This window comes from Pleurodeles waltl, chromosome 9 (assembly GCF_031143425.1).
Source record: "Pleurodeles waltl isolate 20211129_DDA chromosome 9, aPleWal1.hap1.20221129, whole genome shotgun sequence".
Taxonomy (NCBI): Eukaryota; Metazoa; Chordata; class Amphibia; order Caudata; family Salamandridae; genus Pleurodeles; species Pleurodeles waltl.
In genome coordinates, this window is record NC_090448.1 from 982122819 (window position 1) to 982143317 (window position 20499).

Genomic DNA, 20499 nt, shown 5'->3' on the forward strand with positions numbered 1-20499 from the left:
AACATTCAGCGGATATATATGGTATGTGAAGAGGTCATTATGGTCCTAAAATATACTCTCCCAAACAACTTCGCTTCCTAGCAACTGAAGCCGGTATGGCACCATTAAAACTTATATGGCGAAACTGGCAAAAGAGAGATTGTAATGAATTGTAGGAAGGCTTAGGCAGTAAAATCTTGCTGCAAAGCCGGAGCACGGGATGCTGGTGGAAAACTCTCCAAAGAGGACCCGCCCACCAAAACTGGGAAAGTGATCAGAAAATTCACACAGCTACGGGATTGTGTGGAGATGTAAACTCAACCCTGGAAAAAAATTGCCCCGCTATGGGATCTTCACTAATTGTCATGTATACAGAGTTTACAACCCCCTTGGGCCACACACGAGTTTGACACTTTCAAATTTACAGGATAGGGGACACCATCAATTGGATGACTGAGCGATTAGGGTTCTTTGATTTAAAGCCTTCTTGCCTAATTCACAAATGTTAACTTACACTTCTGACTCAGTTTATGTTGTTTTGTACTCATGAACTACGAGTTAATTGTAAGTTTATGACTGCGGAGAGTCCGCAGTCGGGGCCGAGAACTCGACACATACAAATATCGTCTTGATCTATATTTTTATGTGTAAAGCTCTCGCCCCGACTAAGAGTCTCCGCAGTTGTAATCTTAACAGTAACTTGTAGTTTGTGAATACAAAACAAGTAACCTTACACAAAAGTGTAACTTTGTGAATCAGGCCTTACTATGTAGATCAGTGGTTCCCAACCTGTGGGCCGGGGACGCCTGGGGGTCCGCGAAGCCTCCTCAGGGGGTCCGTGACTGCTTAGAAAATTTAATAATATTAGGTTCCAACTATCAGTAAGGACTCAGTGGGGGTCCCCGGATTCCAATAATGATTCAGTGGGGGTCCCCAGGCTCCAGAATAGATAAAATGGGGGTCCACAGAAGTCAAAAGGTTGGGAACCACTGATGTAGATGATCACAGCTAAGCCCAACCGGCAACTCAACTGAGCTCCCATCATCTTTAAAGAGAACCTGCAGTCCTGCGTGTAAACCCCACTTAATTGCCCCCATAGTTTTTGAAGCTATGTAAACTTTTCTCTCTTGGCGCATAATTTGTAAGACATTTCTAAAATGTTCAAATTCGGCATGGCTCTAGGAAATCTACACCTTCCAGAGTAAAATTTGCATCATACATTTCACGTTAAGAGCGTCTTGAAGTGTGGTAGAGTGTGTGAGGGGGCCAGTGCTCTTCCTTACCTGCAGTATCTTTGCCTTCCTGCTTCAAGTACCTTAGCATAGCACTCATGCTCCACTTATTGCCATAATCCTCTACTTCTGGATCATCACAACTAGAAAAAAAGATGTCGAGAATCGCACTTTATTTATTGAGGTGGTGCAGTGTGTTTCATTAACAACCACTCCTATTACTTTGCCTACAATATCATCTTTGAGGTGCTGGACACATAACTAAGCCTCCCGTTCTCCAAGCACCTAAGAGTCACAGGAATGCGCCACACTAACATGGCAGCGAAACAAAAACACGGTGTAACATGGCTACCCGTCGGAGAGCAGGAGTCTAGCACGTAAAAAGAAATACAGCATCCTGCAGAGTATAGCACAGTCAAAGAGCAATAAATCCACCCGACAGTGTAGAAAAGTAGTGCTGAATTGTCACCGAGGAGTACTACAACCTGGTACACAACAAAATAATAATGGAAAAACTGCATGGTGCAAGAGCAGGGCATGCACATCAACTTTGAAAAATCACAGGACAATCTAGCACCCTTGCAGAGACTAACATGGGAGCCCGGGTGAGGCATATGATGCTATGTCAACCTGGGACCCTCAGAGTACTGCGCAATCATGGAATAACCAAAACGCGGTTTATCAGTGGGGTAAAGAGTAACAAATGGTAGGGAGTAAGAAGATAATTTCCACGGTCACAAATAAATATGGTTGAAAGGTACAGAGAACAGCAGAGAAGTCTAGGACAGACTTAGAGTAACACTGCCTGGCAAAGCTGTACACTGCACAACTAATGGACAATACCTGACGTAATCGCCACTCTTCTTGTTAACACTGTAGTTGGTCAAATGCATGAACTGATTCTTGATGTTTTTCGCAGCTTTATCATATCGGACAGTCGCAAACCTGTGGGAAAAACACGTGTTCAGTTCAGTGCACATACAATCATATATGAGTGGGCGGGCACTGTCCCCGTTAAGAGCGATGGGGACCTGGATTGTTGCCTACTATGAGATCGGAGGGCTGCAGTAGTTTCACAGGGAGACATGTTAAGCCACAGTAGCCCTATGATGATACATGTGCACCAGACCTTCTGGAATGAGACACTTTGGGCCGAAGTGTCTTTCCAATGTTATGTAGGCTTAGGGTGTCTTTACAGAATTACATAGTCCTGCTGTTTTCACTCTACAGGGAGATGTGTGAGAGTTTGGTGTCCTAAATGGAATGAATTGAGCTGATGCTGCACATTAAGAGTGTACAGACTGATACCAGTAAGGCCTTACTGGAGCAAAGAAGCAGGATACCTTGAAGGTACTATCCTCACATACATACACACATCATCGTACATCCTTGATGTAGTCAACCCCAATTAGGACAATACAGAAGATCTCAGCTGTACGGAAAGCTGGTGGCAGACTGTCCGCCCTTCAGAAACTGACATGGCTTTTCACCAGCCTGGAGGTAACCAGCACCAGCGCTCACAGACTGTTGCCTTTCATCACATCTACAGACACAGAAGCTTCAATAAGCATACACTGATGACATTGCTAGCCTCACAACCACACTGTCCTCATGCATATTAAGATATCTTTCTCAGAGGCGTTAGCATCCTGTATGGTCCAACCATAAGCACCAAGGAGGAGGATCCACAAAACTGATCAGAGCTCGCATATTGGAGGAAACGTAATCATGTATTCTATTGTGTTATACTCATATATTCCTATGCATTACAGTATTACGGTATTTAGAGATACCTACATATATGCCCAAGAACGTATCAATATTTCATAAGCAAATCTAGATGTTGTTTCCCATTGGCTTGAAACATCCATTAGCTTTGAGTATACTTGCTGTCATGCTTCAAGCAGGCGCGTGAGCCGTGTTATTCAAGAATGCACACTTGCAAATGTCTGAGAAGTGTAACCTCGCTTTCACGTCTGCCATCTTGCACTTCCTCGAGGAGAAGATCCTGACGCCTGCTCATTAGATCGTTTTTTCTGCAAGCAACACGTTTCTATCATGTGATTAGCTTCCATAGACTTGCACTGAGAGAAAACATATATGTACTGGTATACATTTTATGTATAATTTAGCATTATGCTCCAACTGACGTTTTTCTAGCAAGAGCCTTGGTCAGCTGAAATTACAATTGTCTTAATTATTTGGCTGTGCTGCGTGCTACTCTGCATTAAACGCTAGTCAGACTCTGAGATTTCAAATGTGTTGTGTTTTTATTTTTAGCACTTTCCACTGGTCCTACAAAGGCAACATTCAATATCTTATCCTCTACCCTGCTTCCAGTATTCCTTGAATGGGCAGATCAGTCACCTGGTCATCTCACTCACAATCCCCACACTAGGAAACCAAGCCTTCTGTGAAATCGAGCACCTCTTAACATCACATAAGAATTCTCTTATCCGAGACCTCAACATCCTAACAACCTCTGGCCCTAATCCATATCTAAACGGATTACCTTCCAGCACATAAGAGCCACTGACCTCACCAACGTTCATGAATCACTGAGAACAATCACCAACTTGGATGCCGTACTCCAATCTGTTACTATGATGAAACTCATAAACAAAACCCTCACACATTTCCTGATAATCATAAATATCATTTCCACCTAGGAAGTCATCATCAGCTAACCTCTCCCCTTCAAAGAAAATGCACTTAACCCAAAGTATTGCTGTAATTATGATGCCATCATAAAGCTTTCCTTACTTGGGAAAGTCCTTGACAGAGAAGTTGCCTTACAACTGCAAAGTCACACTGACAGATAAAATGTCCCGCAGTCCTATCAGGCTTCAGGCCAAGCTGAAGCACAGGAAAGAGCTGCATCAAAGGTAGATGGTAATACCCTAAATCCATGACATTCCAGTGCTCCTCGACGCCTTACAGACTTTCCATACCATTGACCACTAGGCACTTGAATCACACTTCAGCTTATTTTCATAATTGCTTGACAACCAACACCTATTGATCCAAATAACCCCTCCCCCTTTCTCACTTTTTCCCATCACTTGGTAATATTCCAAAAACAGCTTCATTCACCCCCAGGGATTTCCAATCTGTAAAGAGAACCTATGCAGGTCCCTCCTGACGACTACAGAATATTCATTTATTAGTACACCTCAGATAACAATTTTACTTGAATGTATCTTCGGTATATAACATAAGGACATGCCTATCACTCATTCACATTAGGATGTCAAGCACAAACCTGAACATCCTCTTACAAGAACAGATCTCCAAAGACTGTTACCTAAGATGTGCAAATGGGAATGCCGACTGGTGCCCAAGCTCAACGACTGGATTGTCATGGACAACATCTTCAGCTGCGCAATGGAAAAGGTAGAATATTTATCTAAGCTGTGGCAAGGGAACATCGATATTGCGGACTGAAAAGCTTCCAGGCATTAACGAATCCAATCATGTGGCCCTTACAAGCCCCATGTTCCCAGCAACAACGCAGCAATGCCTGAAGAGTGGGAGGGAAAGAAGGGGCCGCTACTGGAGAGATGGTATGAAAATAAAAGGTGTGAATATTATTAAGATGGCAAAAAATATATCCAGATGCTAAGTAAAAGATGGCTAACCCTAGAGAAGGCAAATATGTCTGACTGACTGGTAGTGCGGGAATGGAAGAGAGTAGCATGTGGTTATCTGTCATTAGTTTGACGGCTACTACACCAACATGACCTTTACAGCAACAAAGGTATTGTCTGTAACGGCCAGGATCTAGACCTGGAAGATATCCTCACCTGACTCAACTTCTAGCAATGTGGGAAACTGAGAATGTCAAGGACATGCCCGTGTGTGTTGACAGAATGGTTTGGTTGATCTAGTGGCAAGGAGATGTACTGTGAGTGCAAGACATCCGAATGCTGGAGAGGTGGCAGGGAAGGGGTTTGAATGTTGCCAAAGCGGCAGAATAGAGTTTTGAAGTCTGGTGACCTGTGTAGAGTGATGGTCTCAAATGCGGTAAGATGGTCGGAGACAACCAGAAGGCGAATGGTGAGGTGGCACAAGAGCGAGAGAGGTCTGAATACGGATGAAAGAAATGTAAATGCTGACGTGGCAGAAAAAGAGACAGGTCAGAAAGTTGGCAATATGGCAGATGACAGACTGGGATCTAACTGCACTAAGATGTCTGAGATTAAGAATTGGGCTTTGAGTGTTCAGAGAAGATAGGGTATAGTGGTCTGAATGTTGGAATGGAATGAGAGGGAGGCCTGCACGCTGGAGAGGGTCTGGAAAGCAAGATCTGAATTTTGATAATGTAGCAGCGGAGAAAGTTCTAACCTCTTGTGAAGTAGAAGCAAGATTGGTCAGGATTGCAGGCTGTGGAGGCAGCATCAAAGAGGTGTGGATGCTGGTGCAGTGGTGGAAGAGAGGGGCTTGAACCGTGATAAGTTGGCAAGAGAGAGGTCTCAAACTCAAAATGACCTCAGAAAGTGATCTAAATGCTGGTAAAGTGGCAGGCAATCGCTGTCTGACTTCCAGTGAAACAGCAGAAGAGAGGTCTGGACACTGTTATGGTGAAATAAAAAGGGGGCCTCAGCTGTAGATAGGTGCCATGAAAAATAGGTGTAAGGGCAAATATGGTGTCAGGAGAAAGAGAGCAAAACGATTGTTAGATGGGAAGTGAGATGGGTATGAAGAATGATAAAGCAGCATGAGAAGGAACGATCTGTTGAAATGTCAGAAGAGAGAAGTCTGGTCTGAACACTGGTGAGGTGGCAGAACAGAGGGGCTTGAACAGTGGTAAGGCAGCAACAGAAAAAGGACTATGTGCTGATGAGGTTCCAGAGAGAGCCATAAAGAGAGAGAGAGAGAGAGAGAGAGCGAGAGAGCGAGAGAGCGAGAGAGCGAGAGAGAGAGCGAGAGAGAGCGAGAGAGAGCGAGAGAGAGAGAGAGAGCGAGAGAGAGAGAGAGAGAGAGAGAGAGAGAGAGAGGTATGAACATTGGTGAGATGAAAGGTGAGAGAAGTTTGAACAGTGGAGGCCTGGAAGCCAACAGAGGTCTCAGGAGACAGAGAGAACTCTAAATGTGTTCAAGGTGGCACAAGAGAGGAATTTAAATGCTTGTATTTTGACATAAGAGAGAGGGGTCCAGGGTTTGGAACAGCCTTGTATTTTAATGTTTTCTGTCTGCATTTTCATACAGCCTGTTTGATGCTGGCTGACATACAGTCAGTGAGGTAACCCACATTCCTTGGCACCACAAGAGCACCAGAATTTTATTTAAAACCACAGGAATCTGTCAAACAGAGCATAACTACAGCAAGGAAGCCAGCAGTGAGAACTACTACTGGATCATAAAACACGGCAAGGAATTCATCCGCAACCTGACTGCTGGTCTCCACCCAAAGAAGTCACAGAGCGGTTACTCAAAAGATTTCCTCAGCCAGTGCATATGGGATCAGTAAGTGGGGGGAGTCGCTACAATCACTGGGGGTGGGAAAACCCTCGAGCGTAGTACCTGGGATAACCCTAGTTGATATTTCCCCAATGCATGTGGCAGAATCTTTGGGATCACTCGAAGATGGGGACATCTTCCTGTGACAGGATTGCAGTGATCACTGAAATATGGGGAATTCTTCCTGTGCCAGGTTCTCTGTGATAATTGGGGTACATGGATTTTTTCCTGTGCCACGTTCTCTGTGACCAGTAGGAGATGGAGAATTTTTCCTTGGAGACAGACTCTTGGATCATGGGGACCGGAAGGAAAAGTGCATGCTGCAGTTCCTCAGAGATCAATGGCTATTTGTGTGATGTGTCACGTCATGTGTAAGGGCATGGCCCCAGGGGCACAAAAACTGCTTCTCCTCTGGCAAGAGATAAGGGCTGGTTACATATCCGAGGAAGCTGCAGGGTTCCTCTCTTTCCATTAATATGTGCATGGTGCTCGTTAGGATTCCTTGGCACTCTTCAGTGTTTTTTTTTTTTTTTTTTAGGAAGACAGAGGTTATGTTATTAAAAATCAAGGTTAAAAGCATCATCACACGTGCTCAATTTCAGCCCACAAGAGCCCAATGTGTGAACATAAACACTTCAATATATTTGTTGTGCATCTATCATTTGGGAAATTATGTTTAAAATGACAAAAACACCCCTGTGTCCATACTAAAGAGGGGAGTGGGGTGTGGGCAGAGTGTGGTATGTACACCTCTTACGCACTGTTAACCATAATAAAACAGGGGACAGGATTCTCTCCTTGATGGGACAGTCAGAGGTGACAGAACATATCTGACGCCCTTGTATATGCATCCGGTAATACACGTGTAAGTACAGCTGCACCGGAACCAGAGCTACAAGTAAGGCGCAAGTAAAGAACAGCAGGGGAGTGAGGGGAAGGCAGAGAATGTTTGTGAGGCTACAAGCTAGTGTAGGGAGCACCTAGCTGTTCCAAAGGTGATACTGCACGCTCTTTCTTAAGGCCCAGGACTCTAAACAGTACGTCTGGAATAGCTACACACAACTCTAGTTCCTGCGACTCTCAAGTGGTGGCAGTGGGTGAACAATCAAGGTCAAACTCAAGAAAGGAGGTGTGAATGTTGGTACTAAGTAACAGTGCAACACACATAATCACTCTCAATGAAGGCCATTGCCTGGTCAGAATTAGTATACAGCTGATCAAGAATACGGCGGCTAGAGCTATCCTAAACCTCCCTCGCTCAGCTTCGGCCAGTGACAGTTTAAAACAACTACACTGGCTTCCAGTGGCCCAGCGTATTATTTTCAAAACTCTTTGCCTGACTCAAATTAGTTCACTGAATCAATTCCAATTATCTGGTTTCTAAACTTTGCTGGTATACTCCCAAACGGTCTCTTCGTTCATCAGGAGCCTGTAGAATTCAGGCCCCTGTACTAACAAAGTAAAATGGGGAGATAAAGCCTTTGCGGCAGCCGCAGCAAAATGTTGGAACTCGCTTAACAAGTCATTCTTTTCAGATTCCCAACTAAATGTGGAAGGCAGAGGGGCGCACGATCCGGTAAACATTCTCTACTCGACCCCCCCAAAAAAAAAGAACTTCCATGCAACCACAGGTGCGACAGCACACTGACGTTTGGAAGTGGTTAGTGGCCAATTGTCCGTTTCATTTTTATAGTGAAGTAACTGCAGTGTAGAGATGAATATTAACATATGGGCGGAGATGCTTGGTATAACAGTGATCGTTGTAGTGGGAACTGCAAGGACATCTTCATTATCCTTGAACGTCCACACCATGATGGGTTAATCTACTGTAATTGTCAATTCCAATGGAAGTGGTACTCTCTGTTAACTGGGGCTAAGGAAGAAACTAGATGGAATCACTGTGACTACAAATGTTCATGTTAAATCATTCTTATTTTAGATAGGGTTCTCTCTCTTGAATGCATCTTCTGCTCCTCAGGGGCACTCTTTGTTAGGAGTATCAGATTCCTGCATCTGCACTGCACAGCCTGCATATTTTTGGAAATACATTGTTATCGGAAAATCAAGAAAGAAATGCAATTAAAAAAACAAGGCTAGAATTATCATTTTAAATTTTGGGGAAAGAGTTTTTTAAGGAGCACATGTAACACTGCCTCCTCAAGCATGTCTCAGATACTGTCATAAAATAAGGAGGCTGTTTATTTTAAATGATTGTTTCTTCGGTTTCTGAGGCCCCCGTGTGTATTGTTTGTGGGGCTGTGTGCTATTTGTTCTGAGCTCAAATTTTGCAGTACCAGGGAGGGTTCTAGCGCTTTTGGCTGGTGAACGTTTTTCTCAGTTCTGGGCCACAGCAGTCTCCCCTGCAGCAGTTTACAGTGAAAGAATCATTCTTTATAAGCCAATCCGAAATACAAGCATAATGGAAAGTAAAGTGTAACATCTATAAAAGTGCTGTTGGACACATAGGAGCCAAAAAGTGTGTTGGGGGGGGGGGGGGGGGTGCATTGTGGAGGCTGAGAGTGGTCCACTCCTGTGCAGAGGTGGCATGGAGGTTACCACTGTTTAAACTTACTCTCCATTCAACATTTCAGTACTAACCCTCTCCTGACAGGCCGGACACCACTTGCTGGAGAGATTGCAGCTCAGTGGGTGCTGTAATAGCACAGATTGCAGAGGACACATAAGGAGAATCTCCTGCTGACCTGGTGAACGTCACCTGCATTTCCTGTGTCGCTTTACCACTTCTTTCTTTATCTGATCATACATTTCTTATTTACTGCCCTCGTTTGTTGACTCCTTTTGATCGTCCATCTTTCCTTTCGTCCTTTCTCACTTTTTTAATCCTCTGCCTTAATCTTCCTGGGCCTGATTCACAAAGGTAAATTTAGACAAAAAGTCTAAGTTTAGGCCTAAAGTCTAAGTTTACTCGTAGTAAAGTTAGACTTTGTCTAAATTTAGACCAAAAGCCTAAACTTAAACCATAAAGTGTAAATTTACTCGTAGTAAAGTTAGACTTTAGGTTCAAGTTTGGACTTCTGGTCTAAACTTGGACTTTTGGTCTAAGTTTACCTTTGTGAATCGGGCCCCTATCTCTCTCACTCTGACACCCTTGTTTTCTGACGCCGATCCACCACCTCTTATTCACTCTCATATAGAGCGTCCAATTTATGTTGCGTCTAGTTCCATCTCCATCTCCCTTCGCTCCCCACCCATTTCTCTCCACACCCTTTTCGCCTTTGTTTTTCCAAAGTCCCCATCACTCTTCTGTCCCTTACTTGTCCTTTCGCTACATGCTCTTGCCTACACCTTTTTGGTTAATTCTCAAAACCCCCATCGCTCTGCCTTCCTTCCTTTCTTTCTTTCTTTCTTTCCCCTTTTCATCTTTCTAGCTCACACCTCCTTTGTTTCGCATTCTCGTCCTTTCTCCAGAGCCATCCCCTCCTTTCCCTTCCCTGATCATCTCCCACTCCTCTTCTGTGCCCTCCTTTCTTCTACTCCATCCTCTCCCTGAACCCTTCTGCTTCCTCGTGCTGACTCTGGCCTTCCACCCACTTCTCTCGCTTCCCTCAATTTCTTCCCACGTTACCTGTACATGGTCTTTGCTCAGAGATCGCGAAGGGCGAAATAAAATTCTCTCACTCCTGTGTACTCTTAAAAGAACAAGCAGTCAGCGAAAAATGTACACACTGGATGACCCTGAGGTACCAGAGAGGAAAAGGCAAGGCTAAACCTAGAGGGCACATGACAGTGAATAAAGAACTGTTAATAAATGGCACAAGTGGGTGAAGCAGGCAGTCTTCATCTGTTGTCTTGTTTCTATGTGACACAGTAAGATAACTATGCCTGTTTAGTACATTTTCTCCATCTTATGGCAATGTCTCTCTATCAAGGACCACAAATATTTTTGATCTTATTTAGGTCACATGTGCTGTGAGGTCATTTTCTGTAATGTCAAGGTTACGTTAAAGCCAGCTCAATGTAATAAAACGAGAAGCCGGTATTTGCAAATTGGCACGTTTTTAAAAATACTTCTTTTTTTTTTTTGGAACACAAAGTTGTCAAACATCGAGCATCAAGATCCAAGGAGGGGTGCCACACTTTACAAGTATTGGCAAAGTCAATAGGTCTAGCAGCTGTAAGAGTTATTGGGTCTGGCAATGTGTTTTAGCCATGGTGAACACCAGAGTAGCTGCTGTTCAGCATGGCTAAAAGTTAGGGGAATTGTAGAGAGTTGCGTGGAGTGTTGTAGAGTGAAATGGTGAAGAGTGTAGTAGAGTGTTGTGTACTGGAGTGGCATAGAGTGGAGTTTTGTACAGTGGAGTGGCATAGATTGGAATGGTGAAGAGTGCTTTGGCACAGAGTGCTGCAGAATTTGCGGTGTAGAGTGCAGCAGCATAGAATTCAGTGCGTGCAAAGCAGCATTGCAGAATGCATGTGTGGAATGCATGTGTGGGAAATGCAACTGATTTGTTTAGATCATGTTAAAGTATTTGTTTCCACCACACTTCAGGATTTACTAAAAATGTTCTTCATTTGTGCTTTCGTAATTCTAATATATTCTGAAATGCTTACTTCCTGCCCCCCCAGTATTCAGCAAGACTGTCACATAAATACTCTCTCTTTGAAGTCAGAAAAAGTAAACACTAAACTCTCTTGGAAGATAGAGCCTGACATTTGATCTCTGTCTTTAAAGCACAGTAAATGTGACAAGATAAGAGCTCCCGGGGAAGCGTTCAGAATGTCCCAAGATGTATTTAACAAACTGTCTGACCGGCTTCGACCTAATAAACGACTTCGAAATTCGAAACTGAAATAAGCGTTAGAGGTAACTATTCTGTTCCGATACTGCCATCTAGTGGCCCCCCGATAAAATGCCTTTCAATCCCTCTGCCCGCAGGAGAGAGGACATCAATGCTCCCAAGGCATTCGGGGTGAGAGGTGCCTGGCTCTGAGAAGCAGCCGGAGGCAGGTCATCCACCTCTCTACTCGTCACGCAGGTGGGGTAAATGTCCACGGGCTCCTGGCTTCTACAAATACATGGGAACAGTGTTTAACTACACAAATGAACAATTCACGAAGAGGCATATCAGCATTGAACCTTTCTTAGTGTGTTCAGGAGCGCATTCAGCAGCAGTGGCGGCCGGCAGCTTTGGGAGGGAGGGAGGGGGGCGGGCGGGGCACACACACACACACACACTCATTCTTTCACACACAGACACGCACGCACGCTCATCCATTAACAACACTCATTCCATTCAAACATGCACGCACGCACCAAACATTCATTTTACAAGATCACACACATTCTTTCACACACACACACACGCACGCACTCACATCCATTAATAACACTCATAACACTCAAACATGCACGCGCGCACCAAACATTCAATGTAAAACATAACACACATACATCCACACACACACACACATACCTTTAGCCTCCAGGTCCCAGGAGGGTTGGGACTGCTGCCTTCCCTCAATGGCTGACCTTAGGTCAGCCAATGAGGGCAGGCAGCAGTCCCAGGCTCGTCACAGAGTGGGATGGGGTCAGTGAGACTGCTGACCCCACCCCACTCTGTGACGAAGTGTCACTGATTGACACTCGCCCTAGGCACTTCAGGGCTTAAACCTGAAGCGCCCCGGGAGAGTGTCAATGGGTGACGCATTCCTCGTCACCCAGGGGAGGGCCTCGAGGCACCTTTGCTGGGCCAAGGAGGTCACGCCCATAGGAGCTGTGATCTCCTCAGCCCAGCAAAGTTCAGCTCAGGCAGTCAGGAGTCTGCGCAAATCGCGCATGGCTCACTCCTGGCTGCCTGACCTGAACGTGAAGAGTGTCTGTCAGGCTGACCTTTGTTCAGCCTGACAGACACTGTTCATGGGGTGGGGGGGGGGGCGTGGCCCCTCCGCCCTAAAGGACGGGCCGCCACTGTTCAGCAGAGTGCACAAAACATCAGTTCAGTATTCTTTCCGCCAGCACACAAGCGGGCATGGGGTGATTAAACGCTTCACAGAGAGACAGTGTTGCAGGACATAGCAGACACTGCACTCACTGCAGATGGAGGCATGAGGAGGATGCACGTGTCCCCGTAGGAGAGGGCGGGGGATGTAGACGGGAGTAGAACAATGGTGAAGGGAAGAGTCTGGGTCAGAATCATTTCATCAAGATGAGGGCAGACTGTTTGTTCCATTTCTAAGACCCACCCTGGTCCCCCTGATCCCTCAGAACGACAGTTTCCTACCTTGCAAGGCCTTCTTCATACAGGTAGATAACCAGGGGGTCATAGGAGGTCACTAGCACATAAAGGCGCACATCAAACTTGAAGTCTGAAAGAGAAAAACATCAAGTATGATTAAGAACCATCTATAAAGAGGTCTTCTCTAAGTTCCACCTCGCTTTTCAACCCCCAAACTGTAACATCTGCCCACATCCTGCTGGAACCACTTTAATCCAGGCCACCCCTCCCCGAATCCTGCCAAACCCATTTGCCTGCCCCTTTGACCTCCAGCCTTCTGCTGTGATCGCCCTTACCTCTCGCTGTAACCTCCTGCACTCCGGCCTTGAGCACTGTCCTGTGACCACCGGCCTCCTACAGTGATCGCCTAATCTCGGCGTCAGGCTCCCAGCTGTGGCCCACTGTCTCTGTTCTGTGGTCATCCCGATTCCTGCAGCTGAAAATCCTTTTAGCCTGGTGTGACCCCTATATCTGGTGTGTGACCCCCTCCAATTCTGGCAACGCCCTGCTCTAATCAGGGGACATGATGGGCCGAAATGGTTACCTGACTGAGGTCACAGGGTGGCCAATGATGCACAGGACTGTATAATATTGATGCTAAATTCCCACCCCATGGCTCGGATTAGAGCCAATGGCGCCCTGACGCTCCTTTTGCAGTGATAAGAGGCACTAGACAGCGCTGCCCTCTGACGCCCTCTTCTCTTCATCATCACCATCATCATCATGGACCCCCTGGTCCGACATCTTCAGGAGAAGCACGTGCACAGCAGACTGCTATTTAAATCTGGCCCGCTATTGCTCTCATTATATGCCAATGACATTCTGCTATTTGTGCGCCATCCCCTCTGCCAATCTCCTGCCCATTCTTCGCGAATAACCCACTTTGGGTCGCTCTCCGGCCTCAATATTAATTGGTCTACATCGACCCTGTTTCCCTCTCCCTGACTCCACAGTGAACTCCCCTTTACCTGGTGCCCGGGACCCGTCAGATATCTGGCGTCAGGCGCCACCAGGACAAAGGGCAGGTAACACGACTCAACTATGGCCCAGTCCCAGACAAGATAACCTCTCAAACAGACTCCTGGATTTGGCCCTCTTTTCAATGACCGGCCACATCGCTATAAGAAAAAGGGCCACTCTACCCCATTTTTTGTACTTATTTCTTAACATACTCATTCTGCTGAGTAACTCGTTGTTTGCCACACTGCAGAGCCTTCTCCTGAAACTCATTTGGGCCGGTAGGCGTCTTCGTATTAGCTGGGCCACACTGGTATTGCAGTGCTAGTGGGGTGGTTTTGGTGTCCCCCACAAGCAATTATAATATTTGGTGGCACAATGCCAATTTGCCCCCACTACTGGTTTCATCCTGATGCCCATCTCTCATACACCAAGCCTGAAGTTGATTTGGCCGCTCCAACCCCCACCTGCTTCCCTCCTCCCCTCGGACCCCACAAAGATTCGACCAATGTCCACCACCAGCTGGGCATGGAAGAAACTCTTACGACTCTACGGGGGTACTCTCCTTTATTCACCATTGTTAGACTTAGTGTCCAACCCCTGGCTGCCATTACTGGTGAAATGCTCCCACAGCGCACTCTCACACAACATGTGCGTCACACCTTTGGCGATCTCTTTCCCACAGCCCACGTGGTTGACGTAACTGATGAGGCTCACATCCCCGGGCCATTCAAATGGACGGCGTTTTTATACGGCAGATCCGGAGTGCGCTTCGGGCCGTTATACCGACCTACCCCGACTGACTTTTTGATACAGATGATGGTGGGTGACGGTTGGTCTCGAAACTCTATCATACCTGCACTATCCTACTTCCCACAAATGATGAGGCTCCGTGGCTCCTGGCAGGCCGATAAGGGACACTCAATCGCTGAAAAAGTATGGTGGACCTGTTGCACTCAAATGCCTTGTCTCAACCAATCACTGACAAACTAGTACACTACAAATGTTTGCACATAGCATATGTCACCCCTAGTTTTCTGGCACGCCTTAACCCTACAGAATCTTCTGCCTGTCCCAGATGTCACAGCCCAGAGGCGGACGTCCCTCATCTTTCATAGACATGCACCCACACTGCCCTCTATTGGCAGGCTGTTTGTGGCCTGTTGCCCCAAATGATAGATTTTGTTCTCACCCCTAATCCACCAGCATTGCGCTATTGTTAGTTAAACGAGAAACTGCTCTGCACCGGGGCACCAGACGTCCCCCACCACCAAGGCCTGGTCTTTTGTGATACCACTAGTGAATTATATGCCACGCGCCAACCCCCTACCTCACGGCCTAAGAACATTTGGCAGCCCCCTCTGTAGGTATCTATTAATGGTGGGATGCCCTACTCAATCCCCAAACTCAACACTCCCCCATTCCTCTCTCCCCAGTGCGTCCTCCCCTTGAAAATCTATCTGCACTGCTTACAGTATTGTAACTTCAGTTTACTTCATTTATGATCTATTTCTAAATCTGATATGCCCCGTTTGTGTCTCTACTAAGAAGCGCTGTACCTACTCGCACCAACATTATGATGCTCATAGATGCACCTTGTTTTCTGTTCTCTTTCTCCAGAAGGTCAATGATGTTACGATGTTAAGCTGAAATGTACTAAATAAAGTTTTTTTAGTTTTTTTAAAAGAGTGTATGATATGGTGTCTGTGCCTCACCCCTCTCCAACACCTAAAGTGGGAGAGACTAAGACGAGACAGCAAGAGAGGATTAAAGAGCACCAAGAAGCCCACCACTGAGGAGGCAACAAGAACATCGTGAAAGCCACCAGCAGGGGTGAGTGCCTGTGACTTTCAAAAGGGCCAATCAAGGCTTCTGAAAAGGGCAATTTAAAGAGCCTCAGGGCACTAGAAAGTGGACTGACACTGTAGGGAGCAAACATGCAAATTAAAAGATTTAATCTAATTCATATAAAAAAACAAGCAAGTGAGTCATGTGAGTATGCGTACCAAAAGAATTTTTTTTATCTCCACTACTGTAGATCAGCGATTGCCTACAACACTAATTTAGTGACTTATATCTTGGAAAGTAAACTTGGCTTTATGGTTCTTACTGGGACAAGGTACTCAGGCTGCTCAAAACTACATATGGACATACTCACTTCTCCGTGATATGAAATCATAAGGCTTAGCAGAGTAGGAAAAGCTGGAAGAGTCGCCGTCTTAATATTTGTGTCTTCTATGAAATGCTGAAAAATAAATATCCCTTTGTTTCCACTTTTTCAGAGCCTACAAATAGGTGTCCAAACTCAAAAAGGCTTTCATCTTCACATTGTCTAACACCCAGAGATGTGAGTCTACATCTCAACCCTTAAGAGCACAAACCTGGATCAGAGAATTGCAAAACCTAACTGTTGACAACCTGAAGGAGACGATTAGAATACAACATGAAATCATTGCCTTTACATCTAAGGGGACTTTTCTTAAGTTGCTCCCAGCACTTTACTCCTCTCTCAGTATAATGATCTGTCAGCTTCCTCTCTTGAGAAGCCAACTCCTGTAGCTCTAAAAGTTAAGAGGATTACAAAAATGTGCAACCTGGTGCACCGCTAAGCTTACCAATGAAGGAAGGAACTTGTGAGGTATTGAAAGAAAGTGGATAAAAATCACAGCGGCCTTCAACAGACAAACCTTAAAATCCAAATTATCATCCTGACAAGTGCTACCTACTTCAGCAACCAGCTAACTGGGGCTAAAAACAGACTGAGAAAACTATTTCATATGGTAAAAGAACTTTGCACCACAGCAACCAAGGCTTAACCCGAGGTAGTGCAATTTGATGAATTTCACAAATTCTTCGATAAAAAAATTAACCTGTATCAGGGCAGAATTGGATTCTTGTTACAGCTTATTTACCAATGACATACGTGTCACCAAGAATATAAATACATTATGGTCTTATTTCAACCTATTTATGGGGGAGCCTCCTCAACTATAAGCAAACTAATACCCCAAACTATGCGGCTGACAGAACACCATCTAATCTGACCAGATACATCAATCAGTCAAAATCATTTTCTAAACAGCCTTGACATTCTCAATTTATTATTAGAAGATAGCTTTGTGCTAGACGTACTGAAAAAAAAGTTCTGCTGACCCACTCTGCCTTAAGAATTTTCACCCTACAACAGGATTAACCTTTCTGTGAACATCACAGGGAACTGGGCTGCATCCCAGCTCAATAACTATCTGAAAGGAAACAAATTCAGCAGCTGTTGTCAATCAGGTTCCCATGTGGCGCGTATAACCGAAAAATCAATAGTGGAATGATTGGTATTATTAGAAAAAACTTTGGACAACAGACAGCTGCCTACTGATTGTGTTGGACTGGTCCTCGGCCTCTATGTGGTGAACCACAACAGATCCACTGTTGCACTATAAGAGAAAGGCTCAGAATAAATGACTAGATGGCACACTTCTAAAATGGTCTGAATCCTGTTTTACAGACAATGGGGGTTATTACAACTTTGGAGGAGGTGTTAATCTGTCCCAAATGTGACGGATATACCACCAGCCGTATTACGAGTTCCATAGGATATAATGGACTCGTAATACGGCTGGTGGAATATCCGTCACTTTACCGTCACTTTTGGGACGGATTAACACCTCCTCCAAAGTTGTAATAACCCCCAATGTGTTAAAACTGGTGAGTCTCCCTCTGAAAATGCATGTGACCTCGTGTAACCCAGGGTCCATTACCAGCACTCTTACTTTTCAATATTTATGTTGAACGCCCTTGGATGAATAATCACTTATATAAGGATTTGGTATCATCTCCACACTGATGATCCACAGAACCTTAGACTCCGAGCAGATTCTTATCACACAGTGCTATTTTCCTGCCTAGCCAACATTCCTCTATGGCTAAAGGATCGACACCTAAACCTGAATAAACTAAAAACACAATCCATGTTACTCTCTTTAATACCCGACCACCAGCTGAATGAAACTTAGATACATTTGAAAAGAATTTGGGCCTTTAGTAGCAAATTGTTGAAAAAGGTATTATAATTAAAAAAGAAACTAAACCTTGGCGTCTGCGTCGAAAATCTGGCCAAAGTAGCTTTTGTCCATGTCAGACTTGTCGGAAGCTGCAAACCTTTCATACCATAAAATGACTTAAAAACTGTTTTGAGACATGTCACCATTTCCTGCCTTGATTTTGGAAATGCTCCCCTCACTAGGCTACCAATGAAAAGCCTTGACCTTGCATGCCAGGCCTATCTCCAATTGACGAAACAATTTTTTTCTAAAGTGCCTGTTTATTCCACAAGACAGTATCCCAGAATACCCACGAGTACCTCGCAGAAACTGACCACCTCTTTGGGTTCCCATATGGTGAAAAACTAAACAGACCTTCATCTTCAGAGCAAATGCTTTAAGACAGTGGTTCCCAACCTGTGGTCTGGGGATCCCGGGGGGGGGGGGGGGGGGGGGGTCTGCGAAGCCTTCCCAGGGGGTAAGCGACTGCTTAGAAAATTAAATAATATTAACAGATTAGGGACCCAGGTTTCAGTAATGACTCAGTGTGGGGGGGGGGGGGGGTCCCCGGGCTCCAGTAATGATAAAGTGGGGGTTCACAGAAGTCAAAAGGTTGGGAACCACTGCTTTAAGAAAACACATCAACAGTCCGTTTCTTCTCATCCACCCAATATATGAACTCCCTTCTAGTGCCCATTAATTTTAGGTGTTCCCTAGGCTACTTACTTGACAGATACCCCAATACTTGCTACTACCCCATGGTCTAACTTGCTTAATGTCCTTTTCTAGGCAAACACATCTGGTCCTAAAGCAATGTTTTTAAAAAGATGACACTGAATATTTGTAATTTGATTTACTAGTGATTATCGAAGCAAATCACTCTAAATCAAGGTACTCCCTTTCATAAAGAGTCAATATTTTTTTACCTGCATTTTATGTCAGTTAGCTTACTATGTTGGTTGATGTTTTGACAATGCAAGCATGCACTGTACTAAACTATGGTTTAACTAAATGAGATACTGCATTGCTTATTTATATTGTTGATAAAACTGTATAAATGGGAGGTGCTCTGTTGCCCTTTTAGGCTCTGTTTGTGCTTATAAGAAACTTTCAAATGAAATAAATAAGTACATGGCCAGGACACCCCACCTCTGTTGTGACCGTCCTGACCCCTGCAGTGAACTGTAGCCTTAACCCGAGTATCCCTATCCACTGCAGTGTCCCCTAATACCTCTTAAAGCGACCCCCTGAATTCTGCTGTATCCCTCTACCTCATCATCTGACTCACCAATTTCTGCTGCATTAGGTCTTAGCTGTGCCTTTCACCCTGAGCATGCCAGGAGACCTACTGTGATTCCCAAGGTTGGTCTATGACCATTCACCTACAGATGTGATTCTGACTGTCTCTGTGACCAGACCCCTGCAGTGAACTTGAACCGCGGCTTTCACCTCCTCTTATCCCTTGTGTACTGCCACCCAGCCTGGTAAGTCTAACACTGACCTTCCTTTTGCATCATATCTGGGTAGATTTAATGAGCAGTTTCATGCTCTCTGCCTCATCCTCGTTATACACCCTATGACCGAAGAGAATTCATAGATGCCTCTTGGAAAGGGAACATTATCGGCATGTAATAATACTTCTCTATGGTGGGTATCTGACTTGCTCAAAAAAGGACAATCAGTGGACCTCCAAAGTGAGGAAGCTCCAGAGGAACATGTAGGAATCTCAACGACATCTGAGGGTACAATCAATGGTTTAAGCATCTGCCCGAATGCAGCACTTCATGCAAGATTCTCTTCAGCTACTCTGAACTACAGCAACAGATGATACTCGACACAATAGGACTGCAATATTTATTCTGAAAAGATAGGAGAGCCGAGTTAACCCTGCCAGGCTTCAAGCTTGTGACCTGCTGAATCACAAAACAACCTATGGTAGGACTCCACAGAACCATCTTTACAGGCGTTGAAATATGTTTTAGGGCATTGCTTTCCAGATCTTAGCAAGGGCGAGAGTATCTAGGTTTGCAGTGTTGCAACTGTAGTTTCACAGGCAACACTCGCCGATGATGCCGCCCACCTCACGCCTGTGCAGTACACTTTAACTGTGGCAGCGCATTCCTAGGCCGTGGTGCCACTGGAAGCTTGTCTGCAGTCCAAGCAGGCCTTCTTCACCATCAGCAGTGACTCCTCCGCTAAGGCGGAGAAGTGTCGTCCCACTCCTTGCAGCGGAAGGAAAAATACAATGATAATAACGGAGCTTTATTATTATTTTATTTTTAGCTGGGGCAGGTTAGGGTGGGAGGGGGTGGCGAGCGCACCATAAGTGCACGTCTGTTTGGTCGGCCACACAGACACGTGCACTTTGAATTTCTCCTCCCAGCTGTATGGCACAGCCGGGACGGGAAAGTGCACAGGGTCCAAGTCCCTGTGTGAGTGCCGAAGCAGGCCACTCACACCAATCACGAGGCTGCTGTCATGCTGGTGACAGCAGCGTCGTGATTGGCCGAGGAGAGTCTGGGAGCATGTGTGCTTCTGGACGAGGACGGAGGAGAGAAACCCATCTCCGTTCGGAGCAGGTGTTTTTTTTGTTAATTA

At 45.3% G+C, this 20499-nt stretch overlaps 1 protein-coding gene and 1 long non-coding RNA gene across 6 annotated transcripts in view; one reads left to right on the forward strand and one right to left on the reverse strand.

The window, feature by feature from the left end:
* The window catches only part of TTLL5 (tubulin tyrosine ligase like 5), an 899574-nt gene that overhangs the window by 801342 nt on the left and 77733 nt on the right, over positions 1-20499 (reverse strand). For all 5 annotated transcript variants that reach the window (XM_069208446.1, XM_069208447.1, XM_069208448.1 and 2 more), the window contains exons 10-12: positions 12914-12998; positions 2055-2156; positions 1263-1354 (exon numbers count right to left, since the gene is read on the reverse strand). In XM_069208446.1, the coding sequence (XP_069064547.1) occupies positions 1263-1354; positions 2055-2156; positions 12914-12998 (279 nt within the window). The remainder of the gene's footprint in view (positions 1-1262; positions 1355-2054; positions 2157-12913; positions 12999-20499) is intronic.
* Positions 1-20499, forward strand: part of LOC138260193 (uncharacterized) — a 331452-nt gene that overhangs the window by 284456 nt on the left and 26497 nt on the right. The window lies entirely within an intron of this gene.